General features: G+C 37.2%; 1 protein-coding gene across 1 annotated transcript in view; it reads left to right on the plus strand.

Moving 5' to 3' along the window:
• Window positions 1-599: 599 nt before the first annotated feature.
• Window positions 600-12,086, plus strand: part of ell (elongation factor RNA polymerase II) — a 38,371-nt gene continuing 26,884 nt past the window's right edge. Inside the window, exon 1 of the mRNA XM_051909437.1 lies at window positions 600-814. Within this exon, the coding sequence (XP_051765397.1) occupies window positions 680-814 (135 nt within the window). The 5' untranslated portion in view covers window positions 600-679. The remainder of the gene's footprint in view (window positions 815-12,086) is intronic.

Genomic DNA, 12,086 nt, shown 5'->3' on the forward strand with positions numbered 1-12,086 from the left:
TTTTTTTTTCCAGTGAACATTTATAAAAGCTTCTTAAATGCCCTAATTAGACTAAGGCCTAATCCTGGTTTAGGCTAAGCCCTGTCTGTGAAACCGGCCAAAGTATATAATAGCTAAAAAGCAATTAGCAAAAATGTTAAAAGTTAGACTACTTTATTCGCCAACTATGCTAAACCTATATGTTTTTGACTTAATTGTCTGTTTTATTAACGTGCATAACAGCGACTTCTCACCTGAGAGATGGAAATTAATTTTAGTTTTGTGTAGTAGTAGCCTATTATGCAAATTATAATAGGATCTAACAAGATCTAAAAAAAAATAATAATAATAATAATCCCTACAAAAATCTGAACCGAAACACTAAACACCCTTAATAATAAAATGCAATTGTTATAAACAGCAGCATGTTCCGGGTTTTAGAGCAGTAATGATATCAGTGAAAGAACAGCAGAACCGTTTTCGGACCGGTTCTTTGAAATGAGCTGCTCGAAAGAACCGATTCGCGAAAATGAGCCAGACTTCCCATCACTGGCCATCCCTCTTATGATTACCCCGAAGCCACGCCCTCTCCCGCCTGTACGTAATTCACGCCTCATGAATAATCATATCCTTTGCTCACTCGAGCTGCTTGTTGCGTTCACGGCAGAGGCGCGTGAGCGTGGTGGGAAATGCGAGCAAGATGGCGGCGTTGAAGGAGGAGCAGTGCTACGGACTGTCCTGTGGAAGAGTGAGCAATGGCAGCAACATCTCCGTCTATCACGTCAAGCTGACTGACAGCGCTCTGCGAGCATTTGAAGACTACCAGAGCAACAAGGTAAGACGCGCGTCGACCGCAACGCGAGGCTGGATAAACATTGCTAACAGGCTAACAGTGAGCAGCAGGCGACAGTTATTTCCCTGCCTGACAGCAAATCACCCACTCAGCTGAACAAATTCCCCTCAAAGCGACCAGGAACTTAGGTGTAGCGAACCAATCCCAGTCATTTGCTATCGTTGCCTTCCTTATTATGCACTTCATACACTAATGAAGCCATTAATTAAACCCACAGCAGGTAATAAAAGAAAATAAGTTGTTATATATGTGTTGGTCTGGTGGCAGACAGCCTAGTTTGTTTAATGTAACTGGGTCCCCAGGTTCTTGGAAAACCTGGAAATGTCTGAGAATTTTGGATTTGCAATTTACAGGTCTGAGAAAGTCACGGCAGTGAATTAAGTCTTAAAAAGTCATGCTAATTCAAATAATGAATAGACATTTTTTTTCTAGTTATGTTGGCTCTAAACCAGGGGCCCAGCAAAGGACCACAAGATGACTTAATTGCCAAGTTAGATAATGAAAAGGAATCCAAAAGGTTGAGAACCACTGATTTAAACTTTTATTATTATTATTATGTATGTTGTAAATGTACTTTATATATATATATATATATATATATGTGTGTGCATTAAATCAGTCTGAAAAAAAATTACGTTTCATATTTTATTTTTAAAACAATGTAGCGCCCTTTTCCACGTTTGTCACAGTGGTATTAATCCCGTTAATTTTTATTTTTTTTTTTTAAATATGTCTGTTGGCCAGTTTTACAAGCCAACAAGCTTATCTACTCAAAAAAAAAAACAAAAAAAAAAAAAGATAAAGTAATGCTGGGTAGTCAGGGTTTTACTGAACATATGACGTTGTATTGATAACCATTTGTTTGTTGAATATAAAAGTCCTAGTTTAAACCAGAAACTAGTGCTTAATCTTTGCTGTAGAAGTTTGGATATGATCTGAATGATGCTGCTTTCAGCCTAAGATCCCAAACCAATTGTTTCTATTTTAAACCAGCCCTGGCTGCTACTAATTTGTCCTCACCAGTTTTAGGTGGACACTGTTTTCCACATAGCAAAGCAGTGAATCTGTATCTTTGAGATTGTAAGTTGTTAATGCCATTGGAATCTATCAGCGAATGAGTGTAAACATGGTTGCCACATCTTCAAAAAGCCCAGTTGAGTGTCCACTGATCTAAAAAGTAAATATTTTATGGCATGCTTTGAGATTTATTTTGGTTCTCACCATTTGGATTAAAGGATTGTGAACTGTTGCAGACACAACAGGTTGGTTAGGTGGATGATATTTGATAATAACATGCATTGATTTGTCTGCGCTGTTTCAGATCAAAGTAAGACCCTCATGGTGCACGGTTCATGTTTGGTATAATAAGGCAAATGCAACTCGATCCGATTCAACAAAGGCCAAGACTCTCTGTATTCAAACTAGAGTTGTGTCGGAAGTTGTCATACTTCTAATGATGTCAATTGGATGATAGGAATAAATTGGTGTACACCCAAGCCAGTTTTAACAATTGGATAAATAGTGAATGTCAGCTTATTTAAGTCTGGTATAAGTGTTGCTCTCTTCTGCAGTGATTAATATGGCATATTCTTTAGATGTGATATGTGAAACTCAAGTCGACTGGCTACATGTGACACTGTGAGGGAGGCTGAGGCTTTGCTTGTGATTATTTTTAGCTTTCAAGCAGAGTGCATAAATGCTACTTGTAAGTTTAGAGTAGGATAGTCTTAGTTTGGTGTATTTGCATATGTACGTTTGCTTTTTTTTGCTTAGGGCATTTTCTTTGCCTTTGAGATATTTGTTTAGATGGTTATTTATTTTAACGATCACATTTTTAAATGTGTTCAACTCGCCTTCTGAAGAGCTTGTTGATTTTAAATGTTGCAACATTCATGAAAGTAGTTTAAATTAATTTGATGTATCCTTAGTTTGTCTCGTGTTTTGAAACACGTTGGCTACTCGCGTGACAGGTGTCGTATAACGTGCACGTGAGTTGACGTTGCGTTTAAGTACTTACTCGATTTCACAAACCCTACAAGTGTTTTCTGCTAATTGACAGCCTAATCTTTTTACCCGTGTATTTTAAGGCTGGGACAATAAATCGATTTTCGATTCGCGGTACAGTGATTCTGGATCAATTCTAATATTTGCGTATCGTGAAAATGTGATAATGTATCCCGATTCTCTCTCGAATCGATTCTGAGCTTAGTTTTTAACAGCAGATGGCGCTCTAGGCTAGTTTTTAACCATGCGCTCAAGTGCTCATGAAGAAGAGTGCTGGAGAGCGCTTTTGCGTTTGGCCGAGTCATATAAGTGATTAAATATACTTGCACCTCGGCTCAGAATGCTTTTATGACACAAGATTAATGTGAACACAGCCCACTGCGAACACCCTTGTAATTTGCTTCAACTTTTTCGAACTTTATGAATGATTTTTTTACGTTTAAGTGGTGTAAGGAATTGGAAGCATGCAGAGTGTGGGGCCGTTCACATATCGTGTCTAAAAACGCCTGGAAAGCGCGGCTGCACCGCTTTCTCCTCCTTTCCAAAGCGCTTGCACTCCCGTGGCATCTGTTGTTGCTATGCAACCATGAACTGCGCTCTCCGCAAGGAGTAGGAAGTTTCAGCAAATGATAAATTGATTTCTAGCCTTTGCATTAGATTTACTACTATATATATATTTATGGAGATGACATATAAAAACCACACTGTACAGCTATGATCAGCTGTTTGGCTGAGATTTCGATGTTTTGTTACGAAAAGGCCGAAGCTGATCGGTTTGTTCTTGTCACATGACCTGCGGTGTGCTTGCGACATTCTGAAAAGTTGAGAATTTTTCATCTCGATGCACCTGGAAAATGCGCCGCATGCGAGTCGCGACTGCGTCACTTCCATTATGAGCGCGCCTGTCGTGCGGCTACATTTGAAATAACTGACTTGCACGCGGAAAAGACTCGATATGTGAACGGCGCCTATGGCTGTTTCTAAATCACGCAGTGCCATCTGCTGTTAAAAACTAAGCTCAGAATGGATTCGAGAGAGAATTGCAATACATGCATATATCGGAAAAAAATCAGAATTGATCCAGAATCATTGTATCGCGAATCGAGAATCGATTCATTGTCCCAGCCCTAGAAGTGAGCGTGCCGTAGTTAAGTACTCTTAAGTGTATTAGCTGTGTTCAAATTGAAGTGGCACTGCGCAGACCGATCGGTTTATTAGGGATGGGCATTTTTCAAAAATATTGTATTCGAAAAAGAACAAATATTTGAATATTCGTTTATTTAAATGCCGTTTAACGAGAGACTTTTTTTTTTTTTTTTTTTTTTCCCCAAGTTTTGTCATTTCTGAACAAGCTGACGATTAGGCAATATACACAACAAGCATACGTTATATCTTAAAGGGGGGTATCGCACACAGTTTGTCAATTTCATGTTAATCTTGAGTACCTATAGAGTAGTAGTGCATCCTTCATATCTCCAAAAAGTCTTTAGTTTTATCATATTTATAAAAGATACATACGCTGTACCGAGTCTTTCCGAAAACAGCCGAGCTCCTGGAGGCGTGCTGTGTGAGCGGAGCTAAAGATTGACGAGCACGTGCAGCTTTTGCGTAGCGATCGTCTGCAAGCTATCAATGGTCAGCTAAACAAATGTATTTAAACACACACAATACACCATCGCATTATCCCTGGCTAACTTTTGAATCACTATAATGAATATAGTGTATAGTGAAGGATGAATAATTATGAATTCACTTGTTTCATGTTGTTTACATTATATGCCTTTAGGTGCCTATTGCCAACAAAACAGACATTTGAAGCAGTTTTACTCACCACCTGCAGTTCCGACTCATGACCGGGAACGTTACCGTTGTGACCGCTCCATCTTTCAGTTTCAAACGATCTGTAAATCCGGCGTTGAACTGGGCCTTTTTTATAAAACCATAAGCGCTGATCCTGAGACCTCGAGCAGCCACGGAAAAACACGAGATATTCTCCATTCATTTTAACCAATAGAAAAGTGATTGCAGCTATCAGTTTCTGTGGTTATTTTAATAACAAATATCGAGAGCGCATCAATGTAATGCGTGAGCACAAAACTCTCAGCTCCACTTAACGCTGTTCTTTGGGAAGAAAGGTTATCTTTCCTTCACAACCAAAAACACACTTCCTTGGTGCCATTGATTTTCGTGAAGTCCTGTGACCTGTGCAGCGCTGCCGACGACTTCCGTAAAGCCGCACACATGTTGATGGGCGTTCTCTTGCTCTCTCGCTCTAGTCAACGTGTGCGCTCGCTCTTCCAGGAGAAGTGCCCATACAAGGAATTCCGACCATTATGATATCACCCAGGCACATACTCGAAAAAAACACCACAAAATTTATGAGGATTTGGAAGAGTATTTTTGGCACAGAAATACTCCGTCATACGTCCAACTCGTGTTTTGAAACTTTGGCCATGTTTAGCATGAGAATCCAACTCTTTAACAGTGTAAATAAGTCAGAATACATGAAATAGCATTATACCCCCCCTTTAAGGTTTTCTTTTAGTTGTAAACATTAAATGGTATGTGTAAAAAATAAATAATTAAAAGCATTTAAGAGCAAACGGGGGAAAAAACGTTAATAAAGCAGACTGCGCCAGTTATCATACAGAACGCTCGTATACACTCCTGACGGCATATGGTTGTCGTGTTTATATGGTTTCACATGTTCATGTTGAGAAAAACAATAATATCCACATGCTCGGGTGAAAGTCGGCTCCACAGTCTGATAACAATAGGTAGCACCGGCTGCAGAGAAAACGTTCTCCGCTGACAGATGTCGCAGGGACACAAAAATAACGGAGCCAAGTTTCTTATAGCGCTTTGTGTTTTCTGTTCTTAAACCTGTCTCCCTCGATGACACTTAAAGGAAGCATATGTCTTAAGATCATTTTGCTGTCTGATAAGGTATCTTCTTGGCTCACTTGGGGTACAGCTGTGCTTACCTGCAGTCGTGAATGCAGTGATGCACAGCTGTCTGTCCTCATTCGACTGGTGTTTGGATTTCATTGGATTTCTCATTGTAGTGGTGATATTATGTTAACTCGGTTTCATTTGATTTATTTGATTTTAAAAAGTAATTCCATTTATTTTAGATCATTTAGTAAGATCATTTGTCTAAGTAGTTTTAAAGTTCGAGGGGCAGACTACAACATTGTGGTTAAATACAATCAACTTGTTAACGCCCCACAGCGCCACCCACCAACGTAGTAAAATTCAAGTTTTTTTTTTTTTTTTTTTTTTTTTTTTTATTGTTCAAATAATAACAGATTGAATATTCGACTATTAGTGCACACCCCTACTTTTAATATGTCAGCAAATTTAAAAGCACTTGTTAAGTGATGGTCACATATAGGGCTGTCACTAATGATTATTTGGTAATTGATTAATCGAGTAATCGGATATAGGTTTTTTGGGTTTTTTTGTGGTAATAAAAATAGACCCAAGCCTTTAAAATACATATAATAACAAATGAGGCAATAAAATTTGGTTCAAATAAAGTATCGTGCAGCCTTACACAGTCTAATAATGCAGTTCATGGATAGTATAATTTTTAAATTATTCAGATGAAATTAACTGAATTTAATATCAGTGAATCTTTAGAGAAAATCATAATTTTGATCTCTTAGAAAAGTAATAGCTCATTCCTCAAGTTACTTGATTTGAGGTCTCGTTCATGTCTAGCACTGAAAACTTTTGCTTTATTTCAGACAAATTCAATTATTTTTTTCTTTTTTTTTCTTTTCTTCTTTTTTTTTTCTTTTTTGCACGCCTGCCAGTGATGGCCAGATTGCATCATGTCTGCATTTTAGTTTCCTGGGGAAAAAAATAGATTGTGTTTGTTGCTTAGTCATCTGTTGAATACTGTTTTAGGATGAGAGCTGGGCTTTACCTCTTCGGTTGTTGATGCTTGATGGAGAGAAAAACGGTGATAACCAGAATGACTTGGCTCTGCAGATAAATGGGTCAGCTGTTTTACTGGGCTGCCTTGGCCTGTTGTTTGTATGTCAAAAGGGAAATGCCTTGTTGCATCTTGGTTAATTTCATCACACTTGCTTTTTCTGTTTGCTGTAACTTTGAGTCCAAAGGTTTTGTCTTATCCAACAAAGAGTTGTCACATGGAAAGCAAAAATCATTTTCATAGTCTCTTGAAATCTTGAAACCTAAATTTAACCTGTTCGTCGTATAAAGAGATTGTGTCTCTTTGGAAAATTTGGACTAAACCAACTCAATTCATATGGATTAGTTTTACGATCTCTTAATGAACTTTTTCAAGCATCAAAGTGGTAGTTGCGTATACTGTCAATTGAGAGTACAGAACTGGCTCAGGTTTTATTAAAAATATCTTAATTTGTGTTCCGAAGATGAACAAAAGTCTTACCGGATTGGAACGACATGAGGGTGAGGTAATGATGACAGAATTTATTTTTGGGTGAACTAAACCTTTAAGTTATGTCATTGTTAGTGATCCACCTATCATGATTTTTTTCATGGCCATTTCCTTTTTTTTTTTTTTTTTTTTTTTTTTTTATAAAAATACAAGGAAATTATCTGATACCGGTTGCCAATTTATTCATCATTATTATCCCCCCCCCCCCCCCCCCTTTTTTTCTGTAAGCATATTTATTTGTTGTTTTTGCTCTATAACAGGCAAACTGGCCTTAAACAAATTAGAGGCAACCACTACATTTTAATCACGATCCAAACAAAGATGCTGCATGTAACATGAGCAGTTGTTTTTGATTTGATTGTATAATTTCAAGGTTTAAAGCAAAAACAGAATGGTCTGACTTAGGGATGTTAACTATTAAACGACGATCGACTAATTGTCGATAATACATTTAATCGATAAAACTTATCGATCGTCGATTAAGCAGGTTTATGCGCGTACGTGCTGCTCAACCGCGAAACACGTAAAGCAGACACGAGGAAAAATAAAGCGTGCGTGCCGGAGTTATGTTTAGGACCATTTTACAGCTAGAGTTACAACTTCTTCATGACTGTGTTTGCATGTGTGCATTCACAGCTTTTTGTTTTGTGCAAATATATAAGTTGTAATATTGTTTATTTTGTGTAGGCCTATCTATATCTGATTTTTCATATAGGATGCAGCATGCAGCTCAAACGGCAATGCACAACTAATAATGATTGGGACTGTCATATTGCATAACATTATAAAGAGAACAATATTGTAATAAAACATTGAATTATTTGGGTTTAGCTGCCGTTTAGTTGTTTCATCGCGTTGCTCCAGGAAGAGCGCGTCCGCATTACACATTCTGAATAGCATGAAACTTAGTTCAAGTTCACTTGTACATTCGTGTCATTTTGTGCACATATAACTTCATTATAAATTCATTGGGTTTAGTTGCTGTTTTCAGGAAGACCACGTCCACAACAGTACACATTCTGACAAGCATGCATCTGAGGTGACACGTTGTACAAGTCGCTATATTTGATTATTAAATAAGTAATTTAATAAATGATCAATCACATCAACTCATTTTACAATCCTACTAGCCCTTTTATTTATATTAAAAACCCTTCTCATTCATTTGGTGAGGAACATTGCGTTTTGAGCAACATTTGCGGTCACACTGTCATGCTGTTGGCTATATGCCACTGCAGTAGACGCATATTGCAGCATTAAGGCTACCGATTAATTGATTGTTAATTTAAACGACAATCGATCATGGGAATTTGTGTAAATTGACATCCCTAGTCTGACTATATTGTGAAATTATGATACATAAGACACCTGCACAAAACAAAAACAGCAAATGTACTGAATGAAAATGAAAATCCACTCTGACACTAGGTGGCGCTTATGGAACAGCAGCGGTTTCTTGAGGTACAACAAACACTACTGGAGAAAAGAGGAAAAGAAAATACCATCGAAACTTTTCTGAAAACAGTCAGTTCCCTTCAGAGATACATTCATATAAACCCCCACCCCCAATTCAATATTTAGCCTATATATATATATATATATATATATTTTTTTTTTTCCCCCCTATATTTCGAGCATCGCAAATCGGGAGCTTGTTGTGTCTGGTATAGGGGTGTGCGATTTAACGATTTTTGATCGTGGGCGATTAAAATGTCTCCATGATCTGCTTATGAAGAAATATCGTAGTATCGTGCTACAGTGCTTTCTATCAGTTGCAGTTCCAGCGCCTCCGTCTCGGCATACTGTTCAACGTGACGTACATTCACGTCACATTTTAACGCAGCGGTAGAGTAATATTCGCGGGACACTTCAATCCACAAAAGTTCATTATTTCATGTGCCTTGCCGGTTAAACTTTTCTTTCGCGTGCTGATGCTTACCTTAGCTGGACAGTTGCTGGTCTCTATTGACTACCATGTTAGGAAAAACATAGTCACTATGGACCAGCAACTGTCTGGTCACATTCTTCAAAATAACTTTTTGCTCTTGACTGAGAACTTTAATACATTAGCTTTATTAAGAATCAATGTATAATTTATACAGTGAAGTCTAGTGTTATATTTTTATTTGTTCATTTAATTTTTTACTTGAATGCTACTGTTAAATACATCTACTGTAGCTGAAAAAAATAAATCATTTTATTAATTTCATTTGTATAATGTGTAGCCTGTTTTTCTTCTTTTTTTTTTTTTTAATAACAAAGATAAAATTAATAACAAATAACAGATAAAAAAAAATGACAAAGATTTTTATCTTTGCCACTATGGCCTAAATGTCTGCCATTTTTAATTTTATTTTATATTTTGTTATTTTGTAAGGCTTTGTTTTTAAAAATAGGGAAATTAGTTTGGCTGTAATGCTCAGTCACTTGCAAAATAGTAAAAACAACATGAAGAATCGTAATAAAAATCGTGAATCATGATTTTCCTGGAAAAAAAAAAAAAAAAAATTGTGATATGATATTTTTGCCATATTGCCCACCCCTAGTGTCGTACAGTATTTTTCTCTGCTGGCTGTGTCTTTGCATCTGTCTTCATTGTGTCCTGTCTCTGGCCTGTGTTAATGTCCTGTTTACAGACTTTGTAATATTTCCACACAAATGAGATTTTGGGAAATGATTGCAATGCTGTTTGTGTCCGGAATAGAGATCGGCCAAAATAAAACTAAAAACGAGACCGGGATAGCTGAAGGTCAGAAAGGTAGGAGCGTGCCGAAAGATTAATAGCTACAACAGAAACCAAACCCTAACCCTTCCCTACACCCTGACAGGCAGCTTTCACGGCCAATTATAAAGGCCCTACCTTACGTCACGCCTATTTGTCCAACCTGCAGATACCCACACTTGCTAAACACCGGCCATTTCCGATTTATGGCCAGTCGACCGGTGCATCTCTAGTCATCGTGAAAAGCAAGCGTTACTAAGTCAATGAGTGTATGAACTAGTAATGCACCAAAACTGATTAAAGTTTAGCATTTAAGTTTAACTTTTGGTAATTTAAATCTGTTAAGGATGTCTGGTTCACAGGTGATCAACCAGTCATAGTTAATTTCTTCGGCAACAAGCCGATCTCTGGCGCTTCAGTTGAACTCTAGCGTTTTTTTTTTTTTTTTTTTTTTGGTCATGGTATAATGTGTCCACACTGTTGTGGCTTATCTAAGTTGTGTGCATTAAATACACGTTGAAACAGTCAAAACGTGACATCAGAGAAATTATACGTTTATTTTTCAAATGAAATAGTTTTGAAGGGCCAAAACCATTGACCATTAAAGTCATTATTTTGGTCAATAAACCCACCAAAAGCAGTTTTAGCCGAATATTTTGTTGCTGAAATTCCGGTGCATCACTAGTATAAACTGGTGTTATTTATAAGGTGTTCAGATTAGCACCTTTGCTATCAAACTGACACGTTGATGGGACTTGATTTGCCATCAAAAGGAAGTCGGAGCATTGCCACACAGTCTTTTAAGGTGTCAGTAGGTGAAGCAATTCAGAGGTTGTTCTTGGATCACGGGTTGGCCGTGTGAATTTCTACATTATGTTCCTCTGAGCCCACGGCGGTCCTCTGGAGAGTAGCCTGTACAGATGGCTTTGGTCAGCAGGCTGCAGAAACGGTCATTAATGGGGCATAATGATCTTGAGAGAATGTTTATCTACTCCTTCATGGATAAACTACATTACACAGTGGGTGTTTTGCCTCTGTGCTTGGGGTCCGGTGTTATCGACCAACGTAATGGCTTGAGTGACACTGAAGGGGAAGCACAAACAGCGGCATCTTCCCTTTCCTCTTAGTTGGCACTTTTTTTGCAGTTCCACAGGTGATTGCCATCGATTTGACGTCGCTCAAGTGATACCCTTATCTGACTGGTTCCCGGCCTGGTGCTTAAACAAGTTCGCAAGTGGTTTAAAAGGAATAGTTCACCCCAAAAATGAAATAGTCATTTACTCACCCTCATGTTGTACATGACTATTTTTTTTATTTTTATTTTTTTTTTTTTTGAACACCAAAGATGTTGTTTATCAAAATATCTCAGCTCTTTTTTTCATACAAGGTCAATGGTGACTATCAAGGTAATGGGCCATCAATCTTCAAAAAGGATCATCCAAAAAGCACCGTAAATGTATTATGAAAGTGGTCTATGTGACTTATTTTGCACTGTATTCTGAAACCAAACAATAAGTTTCTGTGAGGAACATTGCAAAATTTACGTGTTTTGATAATCCTTCTTGACAGTCCTGGCCATCATTCAACTTTTTGTATGGAAAAGAGCAGCTTGGACATTGTTATAAATGGTTTTTTTGTGTTGTATGGAAGTATGAAACTTGACGTGAGGGTGAGTAAATGTTTTTTTTTTGCGTCAAGAAGTATTTTTAAGCAGTATTGCTAGTAACTTTAAGTAGCAACCTAATTCTAACTAGCTAACTTAACTTTTCAGTAGTGTAACAATTTAACTTTTTTTTTTTTTTTTTTTTTTTTTTTTTTTTTAAATCTATATAAATGTAGATTTTCCAGTAATGAGAATTTTTCTGACAGATGGCTTTTGGAAATCTGAATCATTTCATTTAATCAGTTTTAGTGAATCACTTTGCTCTGGTAACTCATTTTAATTAGGTAGTCCAAACATAGAATCGCTGATTCATTACTCTGTAGAGTTCACTAAAGTTTCTGTTATTTTACTTTTTTCTTTGCATCATTATTAAAGATGACACAATGAATTTTTAATTATTTTGTGAGTTGTATTAATGTTCATTTAAGTTTGCTCA

This window comes from Ctenopharyngodon idella, chromosome 10 (assembly GCF_019924925.1).
Source record: "Ctenopharyngodon idella isolate HZGC_01 chromosome 10, HZGC01, whole genome shotgun sequence".
In the NCBI taxonomy this organism is placed as follows: domain Eukaryota; kingdom Metazoa; phylum Chordata; class Actinopteri; order Cypriniformes; family Xenocyprididae; genus Ctenopharyngodon; species Ctenopharyngodon idella.